Genomic DNA, 27,054 nt, shown 5'->3' with positions numbered 1-27,054 from the left:
GATGTGACCTGCTCAAGGACAGTTTCAAGAATGAGATCCGTCTTGGTTGCTTTTTCTTTCTTGTTTCTTTTCCTTTTTTTCCCCTCCCTCCTTTCTTTTCTTCTTCCTTCCTTCCTTTGAAAAAATTAGATGTGTTTCAGAGGAGCGATTACTGATACTGAAGAATCCCTGATTAAATCAGATGCACTTTTACTTAAACACGTTTCATGCAGAAACGGCCCTAAAGGAAGGCAGAGGATTATGTGGGGGGCCAGTAGAGCCCCACCCACCGAGGTCTTCTCCATCAGCCTGGAGGCTGGGCTGGGGGTGTGGCGTGAGAGCACCTGTCTCCTGATGGGGGTCCTTGCTCCATCTCAAACGCCCCTAACAATCTCCCACACACACCTTGCACCCTGTTCCCTCGCTGCCTGTCGGACCTGGGGACTGAGCCCTGTCAACCGTTTGTGTCTTCATGTCTTCAGTGATGGGCTGTGATTAGAGGATTCCCTTAGGAATTCCACGATTCTTTAACAAACTGGGCCCAGAACAGAGGAAAACCTGAACTTGGACTTAAGGAAGCAAACAGAAAGAGGTTTAGTTTTCTTTAAAGATCAGATGGATTGCGAGCAACTAAGCCACCCTGCCAGTGCAGAGATATGCTGGGAGAAGTGGAGGTTAAGTGTGTGTGCCAGCGTTAAGGCAGCTACCGTGCACCCATCCTATGGGCTGACCTCACATTGGTCTCCATGCTCCTCAATGAGGCCACTTGCATCCCAAGCTTAGTCAATTGCGTCTCACCCCTTCTGAGTGCAACCGTGCTACTCTTCAGTCCCAGAGCCTTCCCCAGCTTCCATGCCCGAGGGCAGTGCTTCATAAGCTCGTTTAACCTTAAGACTCACCTGAGAACCTGGGGATCACAAAACCCGACCCTGGACCTTGTGAATCTGAATTTTCAGTTGGGCCTAGGAATCCAAATTTAGCAAGCATGCCTGGTGAATCTCTGGGGAACTCCGAGTTTTAGGATAAAGCTCATTTTCCTTCACTAGTGTCCAAGCTCCTCCCCAGTCAAGCCTCAGTTTACCCTTCAGCTGTTCATTCACGCCCTCTGCAGGGTCCTCCAGCTCCAGCCCACTGGGCCTGCTTGTTGCCTATCTGAGTCACTTGATTCATTTCACCAAACTTAGTATCTTCTATGTGTAAAGCCCATGCTAGACACGGGGGACAAAAACACGAGTCACAGCACACTTTCTGAAGTTGAGGAGCTCTTCATCGGTGAGGAAGTGAAACCAGAAGATGGCTCAATGGGTGTCTTAGCCAAGCGCTGGGAAGGTAACAAAGGGGGCCTTTGCCCATCCTTTCCTGAAAGGCCCCCTACCCACCTCTCAGACCTGTCAAATAAAATCAAGGCTCACTGCTGAGATCTTGAAACCCTCAGAGATTTCCAATCCTAGCTGCCCATCAGAATTAGTTACCTAGAATACTTAAAAATATATTGATGCTTGAACATGCCCCCCAGCCAGTGGCACCAGAATCTCTGGGTGTAAATCCAATGGGAAGGCAGAGAAGAAACCTGCAATTGTTCCACGTAACTCAACGGGGCTCTGGGTCCAGTTCCTGCGTGTTCTCAGAACACAGGCTGCTGCGTCTCACTCACCCCCTCCACCTCTGCCCCATCTCCTCTCTTCTCTCTCCATCTTCCTCTCTGGGGAGAGTCCCCTCCTGCCCTTGCTCCTAGATCTTCTGCATAAAGATTGGCCTTTTATGAGTCACTTCCAGGCAATCGTGAGGCGACAATATTTTGGAGCCTCTTGACCAAAGATTTTAAAATGAGAATCCGATATTGCACAGATGGTGGGGTTTACTAAACTATGTCAAGTGTGTAATTATCTCCTGAGACCTCACACACAGTGGTCCGAGCCTCCGGTAAACCAGGAGAATACTCCTGGAAAAATCACATCACGCCAACAAGCGTTTATTAGGTGTCTTCGAAGTGCCTTGCCTGGGTACCACCAGGCAGTGCCCCACCTGCATCCCTGGGATGCTGACATCCTGTAAGGTGCTGCTTCTCTTTTTGGGCACCTTCCAATCTATTATATTATTCCACCTTCCTGACACTGATTGGTTCTTCATAATTAGAGCTCTTAAAGACACTGTCCTTTAGCTTCCAAGACTCACTGCTCTTTATCTTTTTAAGAACTATGAAAATAACATGTGTAAAAGGCCACCTCCATGCTTCTGAGGCAGGTGGAAGTTCCTCTAGTTACACGGGGCTTCCTAATTCTCGTTCAGCGTGGGGCTAAACATTAGAAGTGATAACACCGCACTAAAAATATAAGTTCATGGGGCTGGGAGAGGGTAATCTATTTCAGTCAAACATTCCCCATTCATCTCTGATTCTCCCCATCGTTATGACAGTAAAGTATGGTGTAAAGTTTCATGACAAACATCCTCAAGGGCAGAGGGACCACCCTGCTGGGGAGTGCTCTGAACCATGCCCTTGAGACTCAGTTCCAGAAAATATAGTTTCCTCAACAGCAGGAGGGCAGTGAAGAGCAAGGAGAAACTTTTCTTAAATAAAAGTCTCTATCTGTGCGTGTGTGTGTTCGCCCATATAAAATTATTTATTACACATTGAATAAAACAACAATAAAATCTATATCACTTATATACTAAACGGTGTGCTCATATTTTGCCTTTAATTATGTCTTTAATCCTTGGCATTACATAATGTGACTGAAAAAGGGTGTAAAAATAAGGTATCTTTACAAGGAGATAAGAAAAGTTAGTTCCAAATTTAATAAGAATGAGACAAGGGGGGAGGGGCAGTATAGCAGTAGGGGATTAGGAAGTATAAACTATTACGTATAAAATAAGCTACAGGGATATACTGTGCAGCACAGGGAACACAGCTGATATTGTACAGTAACTGTAAATGGAGTATAACCTTTAAAAATTGCGAATCATATTGTACACCTCTAATTTACATAATATTGTACATCAACTATACTTTGATAAAAAAATTAAAAAGAAAGAATGAAATAAAATTAGAAAAAATTAAATTGAATGATTTAAAAATTAAAGTTGATTGTAATATGAATATATGAAATGATTTATCTGCTGGTTTACAGGTAATAATAAAAAGCAAATCAGGTATGGAACAGTAATGAAAGCCTCAATGACAGTTTTCAAACGTAGGTCATTCTCAAGGAGGAAGGAGCACACCTTCTCTCCCCTACTCTGTTATCCCAAATCTAATCAATAAAATGCAACCTAAACTATCTTAAGTGGGTAAAACGTCCATGGAAAACCCTGATTTGCAAACACTTGGCAGTATTATATATTCCTATTCCTCCCTGAATGCAGGCCCAGGATGTGCATTTCATGCCTGTGACACCTGTTAGAGGTTTTTAGAACCCTGTTAGAAACATGTTTGTTCTGAGTCTGTGTATGTATGATACAAAGTCACCACCACTGTAAAAAGAAAACAGATTCATTTGATATTTCTAGCAAGTGTCCCAGTCGGGATGGCCCTCCTGTCTGTGGAATCAGCTAAGGGGTCGGGGCAGGGGGCCTTGGATCCAAGAGAAGTAGCCACTGGCCCGGGGCCCCTCTTACCTGAGCGGTTGTTGGGAGACACGCGCACAGGGGAGATGGAGGGCGTGCGGGAGGAGGAGTAGGGTCTTTGCCGATCCCTCTCGATGGTTGAAGATGAGGCTACGAAGTGATACTGTGACCATCCATCCTGCAATAGACAGCAGCTCCTATTAACTGGGGAAGCAGAGAGATGCCTCACCTCCTCACACTTGGACGTGCCAAGCGCTGGAATTTGCAAAGCATTTCTCCAGTCTGTCAGGAGAGGTCTCAGATCTCTGCGCCTCCATCGTCCAGGTTAACAGAGAGGAGTGATAACTGAGACCCACCCCCTGTCCCCTCCAGACAGCCTGACTCAGGGAGGGCCTGCCCTCAGTGCTTGCTTTCCTCCCCAGATGTGAGATAAATGGTCTCTTTGCAAACCTGCTTTTGCCTGAAGATTGTATTTAAATGAAAACATGCTGCTCAGAATGAGCCTGAAACTGTCTATTTTTTGCCTGCCTGGCTCCAGCTCTGTCTGGTCCTCTTTTCAACCACCTCCAAGTTTTCCAAAGTGTTTACTCTTCTTTTCTCGGGACCAATCTGTTAGTGATCAGAATGCCAAGAAGCATCGTCCCTTCCCTTCGTCCCTTCCCGTTTATCTCCCTTACATGGTTTCAAGGTCCTTCTCTGCCTCAAATGCCCCGTCCCCACCAGCTCAAGGCCTTCAGCATGACTGTTGCCAAGTATTCACACTCAGGTTGCTACGTTCTCTGATTTGCCCCAGGAATTATATTTTTCAATGTAGAGCATATTCAAAATGCCTCCTACCAATCAATCCACCATTCACCTTCTAATATCTGGTTAATATAGGAAAAGCATATATACCATTTTTCATCATGAAAACCATATACCTACATTATGGATCATTTTTTGAATTTAGAAAGCATAAAGAAGAAAATACAAATAGCCAACAATTCCACTCTCCTACTTCCCAGAGAACTTCTGTTGAGATGTCACAGTATTTCCTTTCAGTCTTTTTTCTTCTTTAATTCAAGTTTAGTTTTCTCAAAGCAAGATGTCAAAGAGTACTGACATTATCAAGGAAAAGCAGACACCTGCTGCCCTCCCAGTTACTGCTTCACAGAGGCAACCATTTTTAAGTCTTTTGGTTTTTCTTTTTTGACCTTTTCAAGGGACTCAATTCTCTATAAAGAATCATTGCAAACATAAATGGACGAAAGTTAACAAAGAACAGAATTTAAACTCATTTCAATATTTGTGTCTTTCTTTATGTAATTCTCATTATTCCTGTTCTATTTGACCCATAGGATAAAGCCAAAATAAGTATGCTATTATAAAAGCTACTACCTAGTGCTTATTGAGTATTTACTCCATGGCAAGATGTTCTCAACAATCCCATGGGCTGGATACTATTATTAGCTCCATTTTACAGAGGAAGAATCTGAGCCTTAGAAAGTCAAACAGTAAACAAGTGAAGACTCATGTTAACCACTAAAATGTGGCATATTGAAAAGATGAAAACTCTAATTTGAAAAGATACATGCACTCCAACATTCATAGCAGCACTGTTTACAATAGCCAGGACATGGAAGCAACCTAAATGCCATTGACAGATGAATGGATAAAGAAGATGTGGTATATATATATATACACACACACACACACACATATACATACAATGGAATACTAATCAGCTATAAAAAAAAGAATGAAATAGTGCCATTTGCAGCAATATGGATGGACCTAGAGATGACTCTCATACTAAGTAAAGTAAGTCAGACAGAGAAAGACAAATATCATATGATATCACTTATATGTGGAATCTAAAACAAATGATACTAGTGTACTTATTTACGAAACAGAAACAGACTCACAGATATAGAAAACAAACTTAACGGTTACCAAAGGGGAAGGGGGGAGGGATAAATTAGGAGTTTGGGATTAACAGACACACACTACTGTTTATAAAACAGATAACAAGGACCTACTGTAGAGCACAGGGAACTATATTCAATATCTTATAATAACCTATAAGTGAAAATAATCTGAAAAAGAATACATATATATATATATATACATATATAACTGAATCACTTTGCTGTACACCTGAGACATTGTAAATCAACTACACTTCAATAAAAACATGTGGCGTATTGATAAGTCCTTGGAAGCAAGCTGAGGGTATTGAGGAATGCAGGTGAGGAGATGCTATTTGAGGGCGTGTGGTCGGGCAAGCGCTCTGGCAACAGTTAACGTTGCAGCAGAGACCTGGCAGATGACAAGAAGCCAGACACTGAAGACACAGTTTGGGGTTTCCGAGCCAAGGGAAGAGCAGAAGTGAAGACCCTGGGGTGGGAAAGCGTTTGGCTGATGTGAGCACGGCGGAAAGTTTCTGTGACTGAAGGGGAGTGAGTAAGGGGGACCAGGAAGACAAGAAGCCTTCTGAGTGTCTAGGACGGTCTGGGGAGAGTAGAAGAGAAATGGGGAGACCAGTTAACGAGCTGTTCCACTAGAGGGAGGCAGAGATGACCCGGGCTTGGGTGTGGGCTGGTGGTGAGCAAGGCGCAGACTGTGCATCTAAGTTGGATGTGCTGATGACTCGGCTACTGGGTGTGGGAGAGAGGAATCAAGCCTGACCCTGATGCTGCTGGTGTGAACAACGGGGGGCCTGGAGATGTCACTTACTGAGACAGGGGATCACTGGAAGAGGAGTGGCTTTAGGAAGTGAGATCAGTACTGCCATCTGGGATGTGCTGGGTTAGAGATGCCTGCTGGACATGAAAGAAAAGAGAGAGAATAAAGCAGAACTTGAAACCTGGAATTTCAGGAGTGATGTCAGACTTAGAGGTAAACTTTTGCAGTTCAGTATACAGATATCATTCGAAGCTAAGAGAATGGATGGAAGCCTTGCACGTGAATGCAAATAGAGGAAAGCAGAGGACACAAGGCTGGGACACTCCAATACTTAGAGGGCACAGAGAGCAAGGAGAAAATTCACAGGACACTGAGAATGAGCAGAGTGAGCTGGGAGCAGAACCAGAAGGGTGTGATGTCAGGCAAGACCAGGAAAGAAGATGCAGAAATGAGGAGAAGGAGACCAGCTGAATAACAAGGAGCACCAAGAACAGTCCTTTGGCCCTGGGAAGATGGAAGTCAGCATGACTGGAACAAAAGTCCTTTCTTTGGTCTGGTTGGTAAATCTCTAACTCAGGTAGGCTCAAAAGAGAGAGAGAACTGATGGAGAAATGGTGAGTTCAGACAGCCTTTGGCAAAAGCTGATTATTAAGGGGAGCCCAGAAATGGGACTTCAAGAGCTAGAGCGACTAAGAGACATTTTAATATATCACCTGGAAGAGATTGCGGCATTTCGCATGCTGATGGGAATGACTCGACATAGAGAAAGAAAAACTGGGGATGCAGGAGAGAGAGGGAAATATTTCTTAAGAAGGGAGGGGTTGATGGGATTCAGTGAGCTATGGGGTCATGGGCCATGGAATCAGGAGAGAAGACAGACAGGCTGCATAGCCACAGACGCAGCAGGGAGATGGGCTGATCTGGTGATGGGCCGATGAGGATGTCCTGTTCTGTTTTCTGACATTTTCTGGAGGGGGCATGGGGATGGGAAGTGAGGTCATGCATCCCTTGAGAGTGAGAAGGAGTTGGGGTTTAGAGGATGGAAGAGGTGAGGGGAAGGGAGGGAGGAGAAAAGAAGAGAAGTGTGAGACAGTTCTTGAGGTAGGCGGGGTGCAGGCTGACCGTGGCCATGTAGCCTGGTGGCCAGGAGCTGACAGGTGACTTGAGGCTCATGGCAATGAATTCAAAAGGAGAAGACGCATCCCCACGGTGGCTTGTTTTCCTCCAGCCACATTCAGCTGCACTGGGGCAGGTGTGAGTAGATGGAATCGGATGGGGGTGGTCAGAAAAGTCACTTGGAAGGAGACAGGGACAAGGGGATGCAAAGGGCATGTCATGGAAGCCCACAGAATCTAAGCTGGGTAGAGAGGAAAGTGAAGATTGAGGGAGGATATGGGGAATGAACACTAGTCAGTGGACTGAGGATCCGAAGAGGGTCAGAGACTATTGGAATGGGGGCACTTCACAGATGCTAGGGGTTTCCTTGAGGGAGGAGAGGAGAACTTCCCAGAAAGAGCAAAGAGGAGCAAGGGAGATACCTAGTCCACCTCCAAGCCTAGTGACGTCAGGCAGAGGGGATGGGACATGACAAGCCACCACGTGAGAGGGTTGCCAGGAGCTGGGGGGTGTCCTTGGGGACAGCCGTTGTCACAGCAAGAAGACTGAAAAAAGAAGGGGTGGGTATTGGATACAGGGGGTCTTACTGACAGTAGCCTATGGGTTCAAGGGGGAAAGGAAGAAAGGTGGGTAGGAGAAAGGGAGAAAGGGGGAATACTGGGGCGGATTACTGGTTACTTAGAGCCTTTGGGTGAGAAGAGTCCAGAAATGATGGCTGACCCAGGAGTCCTGGGCAGTTGGTGGTGACCAAGGCAAGGAGGGTCTAAGGGCAAATAGCTAAAACCTCTTCCAGGAAGGGTGGGAGCTGTGGTAACAGGCAGGTGTTAGGGCAGGAGGAGAAAATGTACTGTCTCTGCAGGAATTTTGGGCATTTCCCTTAAACCCTCCGAGGATGGCAGCAGGCACAGGGGAGAAGCAGTCTTACAAAAGCCTGTAAAGTACTTCAGAAGTGAATGGACCCATTACTCACATACGGGAACAATTAAAAGATTTGTTTTAAGAAGACGTTCCTTTCTTGTGAAGGGAATGCTTTGTTGACAGCAAAAGTCCTTAAATATGACCAAACAGAGGCAGATAATTTTATGTTTGTCTCACTTGCAATTTAGAAGATATTCTTTGCAGGGGGGGGCAGGGTTCCAAGGAGTGGCCCAGGAAATTGCTTTAATCAAACCCTTGGCTTCTTTAGTCATGAATAAGTCATGATACTCCATATGTCATGAAAGGTGGGCAAGGTATTTCATAATAAGAATATGGGCTAATACGTGATATGTCCTAAGACCAAAGGAGACACCAGACATAAAGGTGGTATAACTCTAGGTCTGGTTTTACTTGGCAAGTAGCACCGTACTCAGCATCTCCCTCTTACGCAGGTGAGTGGAGATGTTTTGCTCAACGGTTCACAATTGATGATGCTTAGATTCCAATGAGACCAGGTAAGTATTTACATCTCTGGAAGTGTCAGTAAAATGGATGTAATAATAAAACTTCTTATGAAGGAAGAAACTCATAAGAAAGCACCAGAAAAAGATTTCAAATCCTTTATAAGACCCATTTCGGAGAATACAATCACATGACAGAGGTGAGTCTTGCAGGTGACTTGTCTGTGGGTGATGGGATTAGCGGACACCTGAGGATGACAGGGAGTGTGTCAGAGGCACCGAGAATGTCGCCCCAGCCAGACACCTCTGCTTATGGCCAGTAATCATAAGCATGTGGGCACAGAAACTTTGAATGGAGGTGGGAAGGGGGAGCCTGGGGAACAGGGCAGAGTGGAAACCCAGTTAAGGCTCTGGATTAGAGCAGTTTCCTGAGCCACAGCTTGGGAGCCCCTGGAGGAGCAAGGAAGGTGACCTGGTTCCCACTCCATATCTATCTTCCCCCTCATTCACTGATGCAGAGTGAAAGGTGTGATGACTAAACAAAGACTTCCAACATCATTACCATCACCAATGCTCAGAAGGGACCTCGGTTTTAATTCTGATGGCACATCCTTCCACACATCATGGAAAAGTGTAACCTTGGATGCTAGAGACCAGAGTACAGATAAATCTACACTCGTTTTAGTGATGCTGAATAACTACCTGGAGGGTAGATCTCATGACCCTTGACATCTTTTACTGCATGAAGTTTTTAGCCATTCTACTGAAAAAAAATGTTTTGCTTTCAAAAAAAGAAGGACGTGAAGATATATTTTCTTTGGGAAAGTTATTGCTGAGCTAACATTTCTTTTAACCAATGAGACATGGACATACTTGTTATCTAGCCAGCCTGAAATAAACTTACTATTCATTTACTTCCCACTGTCATTCAGAAAGGCTTGAAAGTGGTTTACAGAAACACATACAACTTGGGCACATAGCTTTTAAATCATTATTTGCCTCTTTTTTAATAAATTTATTTATTTTATTTATTTATTCTTGGCTGCCTTGGGTCTTCGTTGCTGTGCGCGGGCTTTCTCTAGTTGCAGCGAGTGGGGGCTACTCTTTGTTGCAGTGAGCAGGCTTCTCATTGTGGTGGCTTCTCTTGTTGTGGAGCACAGGCTCTAGGCGCCGGGCTTCAGTAGTTATGGCACATGGGCTCAGTAGTTGTGGCTCGCAGGCTCTGGAGCACAGGCTCAGTAGTTGTGGTGCACGGGCTTAGCTGCTCCACGGCATGTGGGATCTTCCTGGACCAGGGCTCAAACCCATGTCCCCTTCATTGGCAGGCAGATTCTTAACCACTGTGCCACCAGGGAAGCTCTATTTCCCTCTTTGATGACTTTGTTTTCTTTTTAACATTTTAAGTCTCTGTAGACCAGAGGTTGTTCCCCAAATTCTGTTGGGTGCTTAACCCCAGTTCCACTTCATACCATCCCTTTGGCTTAGGTAAGAAAGTTCAAGGAAGGAAACAGAATGGAGAATAGCCACAGTAACCAGGGCAGGGCCGTTAATCCTTAATATTGATGATAAAGAACTCCTTTAATATCTGTCTTTCACCTCCTGCAAAATGACCGCAAAGTTGTGCCCTTCAGCTCAAGACACAGCCAAGATGTCAAAAATGTGATATCATATCTGCACCTCAGATTGGTTTTTATTTTTAACACATTAAACTTAAAACCGGAGGTTGTTAAATTGTTCCAAGTATAAGAGATAGAAATCCAAAAGAGAAGAGGATTTCAAAGTCATTGAACTTTAAATTGCCACCAGAAATAATTTGATTTTCTTTATCTTACCCTTTTACTGTCCTTCCACCAGTTTCAGCTTCTGTATGAAAGTTCCCGGTGTGTTTCTTTATGGAATTGTTTTATTCCCCAAAGCTACTCTCATCCCCATCGTTACTCTCAATGGTCCAGAAAGTGCGAGAATCAAGGTAACTTTCTTCACAGCCTCATGACCATTGGGTCCTCAGTTTGATGACACGGTGGCCACTCTATTTCCTACAGATCTTTCCCCTAAGTGGTTTGAGGTCCCTGAATTTATAACCACCTCCTTTCTATATATACTTTTTACCATCCCATAAACATCTCCATGAAGACTGTATTACTGGAGAGACTTCCACCAACAGAGCCCAGATGAAGGTTTTCAGACCCGTCTACACGAGGCAAGGACAGCACACACCCGCCCCATAGCCTCTTATTCTGGAAACCGTGCAGGGCATTCAATTCAGATCAGCCAGTGAATATCTTAGTTTTGTGTGCAAAGAAATGAATAGAGCTGTTTGTCAAGGCTCAAACCTGCTTTCACCCTGGGTGTCTCTGTTGAGAGAGGTGGAACTAGACAATTGTTCAAACCTGCTTTCACCCTGGGTGTCTCTGTTGAGAGAGGTGGAACTAGACAACTGCTCAAACCTGCTTTCACCCTGGGTGTCTCTGTTGAGTGAGGTGGAACTAGACAATTGTTCAAGTCAGCTCTTCTGTCCCATGACCCATTAGGACCATGATGACTGGTCAGCTCTGTCTCGGTTTCTTTTCCATAAATTAAGGGCAAAATGATTCAGTCAGCTCGGGGAGTTTTAAATATAGTCCTGCCTGGACCTCGGGCTCTGAGATTCTGTTGAAATTGTTCGGAGTAAGGTCTGGGCGTTGGTATTTTCAAAAGCACTCAGGTGATGTTAATGAATAGTGTGGCTGGGAACCACTGGCTTGGAGTTTCCATGCATATTTGGCAGTGACTAATAGGGATACAGAATACATTTCACAGGGCTCAATCCTAGGAGGCCCTTAGGTCTTCGACTCCATTTTGCAGTGTCAGAGAAGGCACTGCCTTCTACAGGAACAAAAATAGGTCCAACCTCAGAGCAGAGAGGTGCCCCCCGAATTCCCGCCTGCCTCAATGAGCCCCAATCACACCCAATTACCCAGCAGTCATCGCGTGACTCAATTTCCCAGTCTCCACCTTTGATCAGGCAGCTCTGAGACTTGACACAACACCTTCTCTTTTTCTGTCAAATCTTACTCTCCCGGCTCAGTTTTGTGCTAGGTAAACAGAAGACAGGCAACACGTGTTCATTCAATCGCTCTTGCTAAATGAATTATGCCTCCGAGGTTTAGGGGAGCTTTTAGCAATACAGCTATGGTTTTCCTTGCCTGTTATGAACAAAATGCTATGGCCTCACACTTATGTCTGCTGCAAGCCTGTCCATCTGCCCAGCTGTGAGGCAGGGCTGGGCCTTATTATTTCCTGGTCTCTAGCCTAGTAGCTGCAATACAGAAATGCCTAATAAATGCTGCTAGATGGATTCAATGATTTAAGATGACCGCATTAATTGTTATAAATGCAATGATAATCAATATCGCAGTCTTTACTGCTAACTCCACAGTTCTTACACTCTTACAGTTCTATAACAAATGAAGGTTATTAAAGCCTTACAGTTTTTTATTTTCTTAATTTTAGCTTAGAGCAACCTCATCAGTCTCATCTGCTGCTGTTGGTATATCTGCCCTTTATGACATGCTTACTGCTGGGCTGAAGGCAGTGTTGGTTTAGGTAAACTGGTACCTAAAAAAAAAAAAAAAAAAAAAAAGAAAGAAAAAAGTAGCCTATGGATTGCCTACTCTACGTGAAATGGTAATTTCTCTTCGTACCCCATGTTTCAATGTGAGGTATATAAAATTGTCTCTCCTTTAACCAATCTTATAAATAATTCTGGTGCATCATTATACCTGCCACATCTGGGCCTGGCTTGGTGATGATTCCATTCACAGTTCTCAGAGCACGTATATCTTTACCTCTTGCACATGCCCCGCCCCCAACCTCTACTGCCTCTTGCATGCTGCAGCTCAGGAACCATGAGCCCCTGTCCACAGCAAATGAACTCAGTTTTCCCCAAACACAATCCTTAGGAGAGCTGGGGGAAAAGGAGGAGAAGGGAGAGCACATCATATTTCTCATTAGATATGCTCCAATGTACTTCAGTTTGGGTATAGGAGCCCACACCTGCTGTGAGGTGTGACGTGTGTCCACTGGACTGATGGGCTGGTTTCTGGAGGGGGTCACCTTGTGGGAACATTACTGGGCATGGAACACTGATGACCAGGGTCGCTGCTCTGGAGCGGGAACAGGGCGCTGTGCATGCCAACAGGAGGTGGGCAGGGCATGTGGCTGTGACGGAATGAAACGAGCCAGGCGGGAGTGTTCCCAGACCTTCTCCTTGACCACCAAAGAGCATCCTGTCACCGCCAGCAGAGCAGGGCAGTGGGCCCCGCCCCTAGCGCTGGATCAGAGAAGGGATGGAGAAGGACACTGCCAGCTGGACCAGGAGGGAAAAGAGATTAGGGAGAGAACTTGTTCAATCTGTGTGACAAAGAGTTTAGGGCATATGACCCAGCAATCCCACTACTGGGCATATGCCCTGAGAAAACCATAATTCAAAAAGAGTCATGTACCACAATGTTCATTGCAGCACTATTTACAATAGCCAGGACATGGAAGCAACCTAAGTGTCCATCATCGGATTAATGGATGAAGAAGATGTGGCACATATATACAATGGAATATTACTCAGCCATAAAAAAGAATGAAACTGAGCTATTTGTAATGAGGTGGATAGACCTAGAGTCTGTCATACAGAGTGAAGTAAGTCAGAAAGAAAAAAACAAATACCATATGCTAACACATATATATGGAATTTAAGAAAAAAAAATGTCATGAAGAACCTAGGGGTAAAACAGGAATAAAGACACAGACCTACTTGAGAATGGACTTGAGGATATGGGGAGGGGGAAGGGTAAGCTGTGACAAAGCGAGAGAGAGGCATGGACATATATACACTACCAAACTTAAGGTAGATAGCTAGTGGGAAGCAGCCGCATAGCATAGGGAAATCAGATCGGTGCTTTGTGACATCCTGGAGGGGTAGGATAGGGAGGGTAGGAGGAAGGGAGACACAAGAGGGAAGGGATATGGGAACAGATGTATATGTATAACTGATTCACTTTGTTATAAAGCAGAAACTAACACACACACACACACACACACACACACACACACGAAGAGTTTAGGGCGAAAGTGGAGAGGAAGAGTGAATACCTCAAGGGCTGTTTGGAGAATCTGCTGATGAGGGAGGCTAGAGAAAACGGGTTAAATACCAAAGCTTCATCAATGTGCTTCAGGAGATGAGATTAAAAGGGCATGGGTGGATATATGTATACATATAACTGATTTACCCTGCTGTACAGCAGAAACTAATGCAACATTTTAAATCAACTATACACCAATAAAAATTTTTAAAAAAACAAACAAACAGGGCATGGGATTTCACGTTACTTATGTTGTGATCTCTGACCTCTCGAAAAGGCACCCTTCAGTGACTAGACAACGGTGGGGTGGAAAGTGACAAAGTTAGTGAATATCTACAGCTGTGATGGATAAGTTAAACAAACGGGGAGGTTCCCATTTGCAGTTCTGTTTTCAAAGTGAGTTTTGGAAGTTTTATCTTCTATACTTAGAATTTAGATGTAACAAATCTTTTCTAGTGATAAGTGACATCTCTGACTTGGACAAAAGCTTCAGAAAATAATTAACGTTGAAAATGGAGAATAGTTGTTCTTTCCACTGAGAATATTAATTGGCCCCCGAAATAGATACTAAGACACTGTTAGGTCAGTATATGTTTTTCCTCTCTTTGAAAACAGCTCTGGAGCTTCCTTAATTTGATAAAATTTATCTGGCATCTAAACAAGGATTTCTCAGGAGGCATACAGAGACTCTTTAGTTCTGAAGTAACAAATACAAACTTTTTGTGTTCGCTGTCCTTGAAGTCTCTCGGCCCATAGAGCTTGTCAACTCTAATTTGCTATGATGACTTGAGATATAAAGAAAGTGTGGTGAAAATCCTTGGGGCTTAAAGCAAACCAAGTTCATCCACTCATTCAACCTAGAACACTTAACAGCTTGTACTTCAATCACTTCGTCAGGAAACTATTTTTCAAATGAAAGTTAAAACCTGAGTTGTTGCCATCCGCTGAAAAAGGTAACCAGCTGAGATACTGCTCACTTAAGAAAACTTGATTGCTCAAAATTGTGCCAGTTTTCTAGTCATTTTTTAAGTGGAATAAACCTATTGATGTAATCACATGAAGAGAAAGAAAAGATTGCAAATTAGCGGTAGTTATACAAACATTCTCCTTACTTCAGTAAAAGGTATTATAGAGAAAAACATGGAAATAGAATATTCAGAGTCTGTGTGATTGAAGACCAAGCCAGATTTTGCCTGTCGATGAAACCACAGCTCCTCTTGGCTATAATAAAACAAGCTTCCATCTATTTTTAAGGTAAACTGTTTGTTAAAAGATTCATTAAAACTAATTCCATCAACAATTCCAAAAGCTATTAGAGTTAAATATTTAAACTAAATCTTAAGGGCCAAAAGGAAGTATTTGCAGAAGTAAATACCACCTGACATACCCGGTTACTTTCATTAGTTTGTTTCAGCTCTGGTGCTTCTTTAAACTAAATTAAATTGATTTGGCTACTTAAAAGTATAGGATACATAAGGATAAATTTAATTAAATGGATTTGGCTACTTAAAGGTATAAGATACATAAGGATAAGAGTCTTCTGCAGTATGTACCATCTTTTAAAAGCAAATACTGAATAAATCCATTTTAGGAATTCAATTTATTACCATTGAACTAATTCTAAAGAAACAATATTACTGAGAAGATTTGACAAGTTGGAAAGAAATTGATAGAATTTGGTCGAAGAAAGTATATCATGGTTAACTACCCGTAGTTAACTGGTGCCAAACAGAATGCAGAAAACCACCTGGCAAATTGAAATAAGACCGTTTCAGGCTTTTTGTTTCCCTGGCATCACTTTGGAGGCCTTAAAACAAAGATCTGATGTGGATGATCTTTAACAATGGCCTTTGTGTTCCAGCTAGTGCTGCAAACTTACATTTGGTGTGAAACTGTACAAGGTCCCATCTTCAAGTTGACAAATCCAAATGTCTGGCTTCTAGCAGCAAAGTCATTCTGACATTTGAAAAGCTAGGTATTTTGCATCTATACTCATCAGCGGCCAACAAGTTCAAAGATCACCCAGGGTCCCAACCTCAATGTCTGCACGTTCCGCGCTGCTTCAGAATGCCTTAAACCATGGAAATGGAAGCGGAGTCACGGAATGAGCCCTCTGTTGATCTTAAACTCTGGGGTAGCTACGTGGTTGGATTTGTTTAATAAATATTAATAAGTACCTGTGCTGGGTACTGGGGCGAGAACAGAGACAGAGATAGGCATGGCTCCTGAGGGGAAGATAAAGGGGAGATGGATGTTTAAAATAGGATTATATCACATTGCATTTCTGAAAGAGCCAGGAAGAAAAAGGCACAGGTTATTATGAGGGAACTTTACTAGCCTTGGAGAGTTGGAGAGGGAGGTTACCTTGAGGAAGAGACAAACTGAGATTGAAAGAGCCAGGCTTGGTGGGAGAGGAGGGAAGGCATTCTTGGCTGAGGAATGAATCTTCGCCCATGCAGTGCAAAGGCACTGAGGCTGAGGAAGGTGAGCTTGGAGAGAAGTGTAGGAAAGTGAGAGAAACTGGAAGCCACTGAGAAGTTTTAATCAGGAGACTGACTGGGTCAGGTTTGGATTTATAAAAGTGTATTCTGAATTTTTAAGGGAAAAGAGACTGAAGATGGTGAAGGAGATTCCACGAAACCAAGCAGGCAGCAATCTCATCAGGCCTAGGGACAGATGATGTGAAAATAAGGATGGGAGAGGTAGCTGGATCTGAGAGATATTCAGAGTATAGAATCAGCAGGTCTTGGTGCCAAATGTAGTGGGATAAGGAAAAAGGAGGTATTAAATAACTCCTGGAATTCTGGAAAGAACAACCAGGTGGGTTAGGTGCTCTTTATAGAGATGGGCAACAATGGAGGAAGAATAGATTTGGGGAAGATATTGAGAGGTACATGTTAGATGTGTGGAAGGTTAGAGCCTGTGAGCTAGTTCAGTGGAGATGTCACGTGGGTTGTTGTGTATGTGTAAGCTTAGAGTTCAGGAATGAGGACCACACAGAGAAACAAATGTGGATGCCATTGGCCTTCAAATGTATTTAAAAACCATGGGCCAGGGGCTTCCTCAGTGGCACAGTGGTTAAGAATCTGCCTGCCAATGCAGGGGACACAGGTTCGAGCCCTGGTCCAGGAAGATCCCACATGCCGTGGAACAACTAAGCCCGTGTTCCACCACTACTGAGCCTGCACTCTAGAGCCTGTGAGCCACAACTACTGAGCCCACGTGCCACAACTACTGAAGCCCATGCACCTAGAGCCTGTGCTCTGCAACAAGAGAAGCCACGGCAATGAGAGGCCCACACACCACAATGAAGAGTAGTCCCCGCTTGCCACAACTAAAGAAAGCCCATGCGGCAACGAAGACCCAACGCAGCCAAAAATAAATAAATAAATTTATTAAAACAAACAAAAAAACAACCATGGGCCAGATGAGGTCATCACCACTAGACAGTATAGGATGAAAAGCAAAGATGCCTCAGGGAAGACCAGGAGTCTGCAAAAAAGACTGAGATGGAGGCTTGCAAGTTCAGAGAATACCCAGGGGAGAGCGGCAGTGGAGAAACCCGGGAGGAGATCGTGCAAGGGAGGAGGATGTGGCCAGAACTGCTACAAATCCATTTACTTTTCTTCCTCGACACACACCTGGACCACATGTCCCAGCCTGCCTTGCAGTTTGTATGTGATGGAGATCCAGCTAAATAATGCATCCCCCCCAAAGATATCCATGTCCTAGTTACCTAGAACCTGTGATAGGCTACCTTACATAGCAAAGGGACTCTGCAGGTGTGATTAAGTTAAAGATATTGAAAGAGGGAGATTACTCCGAATTATCTGAGTGGGTCCAATGCAATCACAAGGGTCCTTAAAGAGAGATGCAAGAGGGTGGCATTTAGAGAAGGTGATGTGACCATAGAAGCAGAAAAAGAAAATCAAAGAAGCTATGCTGATGGCTTAGAAAATGGAGGAAGGGGCCACCGGCCAAGGAGAGTGGCAGCCTCCAGAAGCTGGAAAAGGAAATGGATTCTCTAGACAGCTTCAGGAAGGGGTGCATCCAGGACCAACACTTTGATTTCAGCCCAGTGAAACCCAGTTTGCACTTCTGACCTCGAGAACTGTAAGATCATGAATTTGTGTTTCTTGAAGCCACTCAGTTTGCTGTAATCTGCTAATGCAGCAATAGGAAACTAACAGAGAGCAATTAATTTGTTTTAAAGCCATGTTTATTTGGGATGTGTTAGACACAGTTGATTAGACTTGTGGACAACTTAAGATAATTGAATACCTGCAACAAGGTATTGCGACAGGATGTGAATATAATTTTCTTCCATTGTCTGTGTTTTGGCTAAGGTCCCAAAGCAGTGAATACCAGATGACCCATTGCTCCATATATAACCTCAAAGTAAAGACTTAGATCATCCATTCACAGTTGTGAAAGTGGAGGACAAAATAAGGTTCTGCAGCATTAAGACATGTTCTATCTCCAGATTATTTAAGATTAGGCTGAGAATTCACTAGTGGGTGGAGAATGCCAGTGGGGAGGCTTCCTCGGAGGCAGTCAGTGGGCTGGGCATTCCCCATCCTTCCTCTCCTGAAGCCTGGGAAGTGAACTCCTTATTCTGCTTGACCACAGGCTCTCTGGAGTTTGGGGGTTGCAGGGACTGGTGTCAGGGTGATGCACAGACTCAGTGCCAGAGGTAGACCGACCATGGAGCTTAAGAAGCTTAGGTCTCAGGCCTGTCCACTGCATGACCCCCCTCCAAGGCCTGTAGGAAATTTTATATTAAAGTATATTCTTCTTAAACAGGATTACCCAAACTACCTAAGCTACAGGGCGCAAAATCTGTATCCACTCTGGTCTATGTGCAGTGGAGTAGCAGAAGCCTGAGGTGGATGGAGAGTTCAGAGCAATTAACTGGAGGTGACCAGGTCCAGGCCAGGAGTCCTCAGTTGGAGGCTGGTACCAGTGAGCAAACTACACTACTGCCCCCATGAGACAAAGAGCCAGCATGTGGGCATCAGTCATAGGCGGGATACCAATGTCAGGCTACAACCACATGGGCAGGGCTCTCTCTCTTCTCTGCTAATCCCCCTTCCCTGCCAGAGCCTGATGAGGTTGGGGGGGGTGGCACTGGGTCGTAGGAAGGAACAGCTTCTGAGAGGGCGGGGGGACAGATGGAGGTAGGAAGAGAGAAGAAATTGATCATGTTCTTTCTCCCCAGTCAAATGAAGACTCTCTTAGACGTAGTTCATCCCATCTACTGGGATCCACTGAAAAGGTGGGGTGAGTCTGAATGAACTGCCCAAAGTAAATAACAAGAATGGTGGTAGATTTACATTAAACTTAGTGAGTTTTTTTTTCTGATTTGAAAAGAGATACGCACCCCGATGTTCACAGTGCCACCGTTTACAGTAGCCAAGACATGGAAGCAACCTAAAGGATAGATGATAGATCTGACCTCTCCCATCAACAGGTGAATGGATAAAGAAGATGTGGTGCATATATACAATGGAATATTACCCAGCCATAAAAAAGAATGAAATAATGTCATTTGCAGCAACATGGATGGACTTAGAGATGATCATACTAAGTGAAGTAAGTCAGACAAAGACAAATATCATTTGATATCACTTATATGTAGAATTTAAATACATGAGGCAAATGAACTTATTTACAAAACAGAAATAGGCTCATAGACATGGAAAACAAACTATGGTTACCAAAGGGGGAAGGGGGAGTGTATAAATTAGGAGTTTGGGATTAACAGATACACACTCATCTATATAAAGGAGACAAACAACAAGGTAAGGTCCTACTGTAGAGCATAGGGAACTACATTTAATATCTTGTAATAACCTATATGGAAAAGAATCTGAACAAGAGTATACATACACGTACATATATATGTATGTACGTGTATGTATACATACATATATATGTATATAACTGTATATATATGTATAAGTGAATCACCCTGCTGTACACCTGAAACTAACACGACATTGTAAATCAATCATACTTCCAAGAAAAAAAAATGCTTAGTGAGTTTTCTAGTTCCTGCTTCAATCCTTTTCCTCTGCCTTTTGTCTCTGGGGTATTTTCGGAGGTTCTGATTTAAAATGTTACAGTAAAGCCACCTGGCAGAGCAGAGGCAGGAGGGAAACATTCAGCTTGGACACCGCTCACGAGGATTTTCCCCAACTTGGAGGTCCAGTCCCACAACAGCTCTAACTACTCACTTCTTGTTTAGAAACTGCCATGTGCATCGATTTCCACTTTTGCACAATTGATTTTTACTTCTGTTCCCACTTGTGCCTTTGTTTTTGGACAGATATCATACGATTAGTGTCTTCGAATTGTCTCAGAGAGGTTAGGGGACCTCATGAAGGAGGACCTTATTTGTCGATACAAAAATCAACACGCGAATGTGTGTCATAGCTGAGTTTAACCTCAGTCTTTTTGTTTCCTACCCCAGCTTGACACGCAGTGATTTAGAAAAGAAAGAACTCAAGGAGCTACAATTTTGAGTCTTGAGGACACTTCACTCAGGTTATTTAAGAGTCTGGCCAAAAGTCTTCACGTCCTTCCAGTCATTTCTTGGTAAAGAATTTTCCAGCACAGTAGAAAGATTAATAAATTCCTGGTAGGCAATTTCCTTGCTAAAATGACAGCTGTACATTCAGTCATTTAATTCATTTCTATAGAGGATTTACCACCTTTCTATCACCATCTTAGACACTCCCCAAGTAAAAATCTCTTAATTTTCAAAATGGCAACATGCTAAAGCAAGTACAAAAGTATTTCTTGCTCTTCTTGCTGCAAAGCTTAAAGATCAAAATTTTGAATTTTGATCACGTTGTGTTTTTTTCCTCGACAGTATTTCAAAATATCTTTCTAGTTCTCGCTGCAATCCAGTATTGCTTTTTAAATATCCAGCAGGTGAGGGTGATGAGGGATGTGAAGCATGAAATGTGACTTCAGTTCACAGGGATCAGGACCACTGGCTCATCTAGGTATAGAGGTCAGTCTCCTGGAAGCAGCGAAAGACATCATGGAGCGCTGTGTCCACTCTCTCATCCACTGTAGTTTGGACGTTTGAGGAAATCTGCAGGCAACCCCCTCCCTATCCATAATTACTTATTGATTTCTTGTTTTGTGAGTGCAGTAGTGGCAAGGGCCAATGAAATGAATCCCACGGCAGTAAGAAAAGAGAGTCCTGCACGATTCAGGCCGTGAAGGGCATGACTCCACTCCCATCAAAGCTCATTACTCACTGGCTGAATGGTACCCACAGCCTGAGAGTCTATCTTTAAAGATTAGATTTATGTTTTGTTTCTCTCATCCAAATGGCCCCAGTGAATACAATATCATTATCCGTAGAAACACCACCTTTTTCTGTTTCAAGCACAGGTGGTTGGGCATTCTTTGAGACAAGCTCATCGTGCAAGATTCCAACGTTTCACGTGGTGGGTAGGGGGATAGGGTGCCCTACAGGAACACAACTGTAGAAACACAGGGACACGGCTATTAGTGGAGGTAAAATGAGTCTGGTTTTGAACCCTGGTGATTGTCAACAGGTTGGATTCTGACCTTTGATTTGTCTTTGATTTGATCCCTGCATTTATGAATGAAGGATTTTAATTCGCTCATAGAGTGGTTGAGTAGATGCTGTTCTCTCTGAAGCCCTTTGAGATACTTAGAGCAAAATAATGAGCCTCAGCATTATAAGCAGAACACTGGACAAATTGTCTACTTGACAATAGGGACCGCCCTGTCCATTTCCATGATGAATTTACAGGGTCTATTTTAAAGGCTCAGCATGTTTTCTTGGCGAGCAGCCCATGGAGAAGCAAGACAGCAGAACAGAGGTGGTGCCCCCTCAGTTAACATCACCGTCTTCTGGTTCCCAGTGCTCAGAGGCGTTCTCACCGTGATGCCCTGAGGCTTCCTGCTACTTCTTCACTCCATCTCAGGACACGTCTGTGCCTCAGAGGACAGAGCAGATTCATTGTACCTGGAGCTCCACGACTTCCCGTAGATCCGTCACCCTGAGAAGGGTTCCCATGGTATCACACAGGATGGCCTGGGATGACTCCATGTTGCTATTGTGGCTTTTCTCAGAACCTTCTAGCGTGGTATGGAGTTCCCAAGGGTCTTTGCTGGGGCAGAGGGGCCTCACCCGCTGAGTCCCATTGAGATCCAGAGACCAGTGCTTGTCTGAAGGTGCAGCTGGGAGGCGGGGAAGGACAAAAAGCTTCTGTGCTGGGCTGGCATGGTCACCCTGGGACTCTAGGAACATGTCCTACATAAGGCAGATGTCATGGGAGTTGGCAGGGGACCTCCTGGCTGGCACCTTGACCTAGGGGCCGACCACGACCAGGTAGGAATTAACCACCATCCAGTGCAGCATTCAGGCATGCTGGCTGTAATTCTTTAATAAGAGGTTACTTTGCCCCAACATGAGAGCAAATGTGAAGATCTTGTTTGCATTTCTGATAATTAAACATTAACATAGAACTATTTAACTAGAATTGAAAGAAGATTTTCATTCAGAATCATATGCTAAATCTTGTTCAAGTCTGAGTTCAAGTGATAAACAAGCTTACATTGTAAGTGGCTGCTATGTAAATAATATTTGAAAGCAAAATGGGCCACGCCAATTTTAAAACCAAAGACTGTTAATGGAATTTGTGTTTAGGAAGCCCCACTATATTGGTCTTGGTCCTAACGTCTCACGAAAACCAGCAGTGATCTGTACTGGCTGGGAATGAGATAAACGTCAATTTTTCTTGTCATTAAGCTGATGGCTGCATTGGCAACCTTCACAGACACTGGTAGCCAAGAGGGAAATTTGGAAGTTCACAGAAACAGAGAAATCAAAGTAAGTATGAACTGCAATTTTTTTAAATAAATTTTTTTTAAAATTTATTTTTGGCTGCGTTGAGTCCTCATTGCAGTGTGCAGGTTTCTCATTGCGGTGGCTTCTCTAGTTGTGGACCACAGGCTCTAGGTGTGCGGGCTTCATTAGTTGTGGCACGTGGGCTCAGCAGTTGTGACTCGTGGGATTTAGAGTGCAGGCTCAGTAGTTGTGGTGCATGGGCTTATTTGCTCCGCGGCATATGGGATCTTCCTGGACCAGGGCTCGAACCCGTGTCCCCTGCATTGGCAGGAGGATTCTTAACCACTGTGCCACCAGGGAAGTCCCTAAACTGCAATTTTTTAAAAAGTTAAACCATCTACATTATTTTTTCAAAAGATGTAGACATGCTTCATTTAACTTATTTCATTTACTTCATCCTTGTTTTTGAGCACATAGCCACACAGTCTTTTTCAGGGAGCATTTGTTCATTTTGTATAATATATATTTAAGGTATCCATTCAGAATTCCGTTCATTAGGAGTTAACATTAATTATGCTACAGTTCGGAGCAAGTCTCACTGCAATTTCTATGAAGAAATGACTTGTAATGTAAGTTTGTAATACACATCCTCCCCAAATTAATATCTGAACCAAGGAGGAAAATTGTTTTTTCTATAAAAGTACAAATAAATCTTATCTAGTTATTAAATATTATAGCACCATTATGTTGCACAATTTTTAGCTCTAAGTTCATGCTCTTTATGATGCTTAAAAGTCATTCTTTAAAAGTTTGAATTGAAAATTTATTTCTTTTTATTGAAGTATTGTTGATTTACAATGTTGTGTTCATTTCCAGTGTACAACAAAGTGATTCAGTTATCATTCATCTAAATTAATTTGCTTTACAATTATTTCAGATGGAATGATCTTAATTCAAATGTGGTGAAGAGGTTGGAAAAGTGATTTTCACGGGAGGTGATATTAAAAAAAATATTCAGGGAGGCAGGTAGGGTGGAAGGTGGGGTACAGATGTTTGGAAAGGCTCCACAGGGTGGGAGAGAAGGAGGGAGAGGGAACTGGAAGCACAGAAGTTAGGTACAGTTGGTGGCTGAGTGCAGACAGAGACAGGGATTAAATGGAGAGCTAGGCTGCGGCTGCACCTGAAAGGTCTCACGGGCTGCGGTAAGATGTCTGGATTTCTTCCTGTGGGCAGTGGGAGCCACTGAGAGGTGCAGTAGTAATTTAATCAGATGTGCTTTTTAGGAAGTTCACCCCGGCTGCCCTCTGGAGAACAGACAGGAGTGGAGGAAGCCAGAAGGCGCAGAGACCAGTTAGGATGGGGGTTGATAATCCAGAAGACGGAAGCAGCTTTTCATGGCCACGACCGTGGAGAGAGATGGATGGAGACAGAAGGTTGGGGTTTTCTGGTGGGTTCGACGCAGATGTGTGAAGGAGAGGAAAGAGCCAGTGGTGGTTCCTGGGTCCTGGCTAGGGTGACAGGTGGAGGGCTGTGATCAGAGAACGCAGGGAGAGGAGCCAGATCCAGGAACAGTGGGTTTATGTGAGGTGCTGCAGGCATCTGAGTAGGTCATCTAGCGGATGGCTAGATATATGGAGAGGCCGGGCCTGGAGAAAGAGATGCGGGAGACCACTACACGTGGCTGGTAACTGAACCCAAGGAAGGGCTCCAGACACCCAGCAAGAGGCCGTGTGTGAGATGAGAAAGATCTCAACACAGAGCCCTGAGTGACACCAACATTTAGGGAATGAACAAGAAGACGAGCCCATAAAGGATGGAGGAGGGACAACCAGAGAGCCTGAGGCAACTCAGGGGACAACGGTGTCATGGGGAGTCGGGAGACTTTCTGCGAGTGACGCTGTTTATCACATTTTCAAACTATCAACGTACAGGGTCACGGCAGGGCCTCTTATTGGAGGGGCACGGCATGCTGTTTCCTAAGCCAGGGCCTGACCTCACCCCTTCTCATTCCAACCCTCCGCACCACCCTCAATCCAACGAGCATGTCTTCAGCATCCTTGACCTTCCATGTACACAAATTCCACACTAAAATGGAATAAAAGCGTTCCAGCTACCTCTAAAACCCTGACAACTTTCATTGTCACTACTGGGCTTCCTAGAAAATCCTATGTGTGTAGTTTGGTTTACCTACACCCCACCATGCAAGAGTCTTCGCTTTGGGGCTGTGCAGACATTGCCAGTATCGTTGGCTGGCACAGCTGCTTAGGAGAAAGACCGTGGGAAGGGGGCACTGGATTAGGCATCGAGGGGCTGGAAAGAGGGAAGACGAACAAAGAAAGGGAATCATGAAAATGTAGGTGAAGGTGAACAACGATGACAATGATAAAATGAAATACTAGGATCCAAATGTCCAGCTGCCTGTGGACAGGATGGCAAAGAGCATCTGTCAGCCAAACGGCATGAAAACTGTTCTAGGATTCACAGCAGTTAACACCCACTGGTATGTGACTCTCCAGCTGACCAAGCTCTTAGATGACCGCTGTCCCCTTTGAGGTCATCAGCGATGTGGCCAGGCAGGTGTATGGTGTTTACCTCGTGGATGAGGAAAGCAAGGGATGGGAATGGGACTGATGGGGAGATACCCGCAGTCTCCATGAAATGATGTGAAGGTTCTCGGATGCAAGGGTTGAGGAAAGTTCCAGGCTCTGACACATAAAGCAGAAGGAAGGCAGCACAGAGGTCCATTTTAGACCATTTTTAGAGGTTATTTACTTTTCTGGAGACTCTATGTCAGGAACCTTCCCACCAGGTTCAGATAGCTGGATACAAAACAACACCAGCGCATCTCTGATACCCGACTGAGGCCCGGTGAGTCATCCCTGTCCCTCTGAGGAGTGGGCCACAGGACTGCCCAAAGTCAGCTGCTGCGTCGATGGGCAGAGAGGCTCACGTAACTTGCCCAAGGTCATGCTTCTAGTAAGTGGCAGGGCTGTGCCTTTAAACTCTGGCTGTTTGATTCTAAGTCCTGTGCTCTTTGTACTTCACCAGCTAGGACAATGAGCCTCCCAGGAACTAATACACTCCCAGGCTTCAATAGTTGAAGTTCAGTGCCCAGCACCAGGCAAGTATAGTCTCATTATTCTCTTTCTTCTCCTGCAAATAAACTTGGAAGAATATATTCATTTTGGGGTGCTACATTACAAAAGGGATGCTGACAAACTTGCACGCACGTGGAAAAAAGTGATAGCAATGGTGAAAGTCGTGGAAACGTTGATCTATTACAACTGAGCATGAGTTGTGTGAATGAAAAATATTGCCTGCCATATCAGTAAGCAAAGGATGCTGCAGCCATCAAGCCATCACGTTACAGCCGCCCTGACAGTGAGCCCTGAGGGAACTCAGGATGGAGGCAAGATGCCCCCCATCTAGCAGTCAGCCGCTGCAGCTACCCCTTGACGGTGCCCCTGAGGATGCTCAGGATGTGAAAGCACAGGATACTGGCCCCAGAGAGCTGAGGTGCACATCACAGGAATGATTTCAGTGAGCCCAGACACTTGCATCTTCCCATACACGGAAAAGCGCTAAATTCCTTAACTTGAGATGTTTGTTTTTCCTTAATTAGCAGTAACCTTTTGATGTTCCGACTACCTGGTCTTTGTTACAGAAACTCCTGTGTATCCTGGCTCCCTCTCTTAGCTCTTTGGAGCAGTCCCTCAGAGTGAGCTGAGATGCTGGGTCCCAGGCTTAAGCCCTCAGTTTTGTACACCGAATAAAACATAACTTTTTACTTTTAGGTTGTGCATTTTTTTTCAGTCAACAGTTGTAATAATAATAAATGTTGCTATCCCTACAACTGAGAAGGGATGGCCTTGTACAGAGTTGGTTAACTTCAAAAACAGGAAGGCTATCATAGAGAAGAGAAATTAGACTTTTTAGTATGTGGTTGGAGGGCAGTTGTTGCAGATAGGGAGATTTTTGCTTAATGTAAGAAGTTCTGAAAAATCATGGTCACGCTGAAATGGAATAAAATTCCCCATTAGGTAGCGATTACGATGAATATTTAAGATATTTGAACAAAAGCAAATGACTACTGGAGCTGATACTGTCTTTCTTCTTTTAGTAAAATAACCCCTTTTCTCCTGCTACCAAGTTTTAGCAGGTATCACGGCAGCCCACTTTTCCTGTCCTCCCCCACAGCTGGGTACCTGGCCGTGGCCACATGACTGAGTTCTTGCTCCTGGGAGGAGAGCAGGAGTTTGCTGCTTGCTTCAAAGAGCATGACTTGCCCTCACTCATCCTCTCTCTCTTCCTATGGGCTGGAATGAGAGGGGAAGAGCTAAGCTAGGGAGCTGTGTCCACCCAGGCAAGGATGACACCCTAGTACAAGGCAGAGTAACAA

The 27,054-nt window shown here is 44.2% G+C and overlaps 1 protein-coding gene across 4 annotated transcripts in view; it reads right to left on the bottom strand.

Moving 5' to 3' along the window:
* The window catches only part of CTNND2 (catenin delta 2), a gene marked incomplete at both ends in the record, with an annotated part of 950,049 nt that overhangs the window by 13,495 nt on the left and 909,500 nt on the right, over positions 1-27,054 (bottom strand). For all 4 annotated transcript variants that reach the window (XM_079701889.1, XM_079701890.1, XM_079701891.1 and 1 more), the window contains one exon: positions 3,595-3,721. In XM_079701889.1, the coding sequence (XP_079558015.1) occupies positions 3,595-3,721 (127 nt within the window). The remainder of the gene's footprint in view (positions 1-3,594; positions 3,722-27,054) is intronic.

Source organism: Hyperoodon ampullatus (genome assembly GCF_949752795.1).
Source record: "Hyperoodon ampullatus genome assembly, chromosome: 4".
Taxonomy (NCBI): domain Eukaryota; kingdom Metazoa; phylum Chordata; class Mammalia; order Artiodactyla; family Ziphiidae; genus Hyperoodon; species Hyperoodon ampullatus.
The sequence above is the reverse complement of the archived record's forward strand: the minus strand, read 5'-3'. Positions and strand labels throughout refer to the sequence as shown.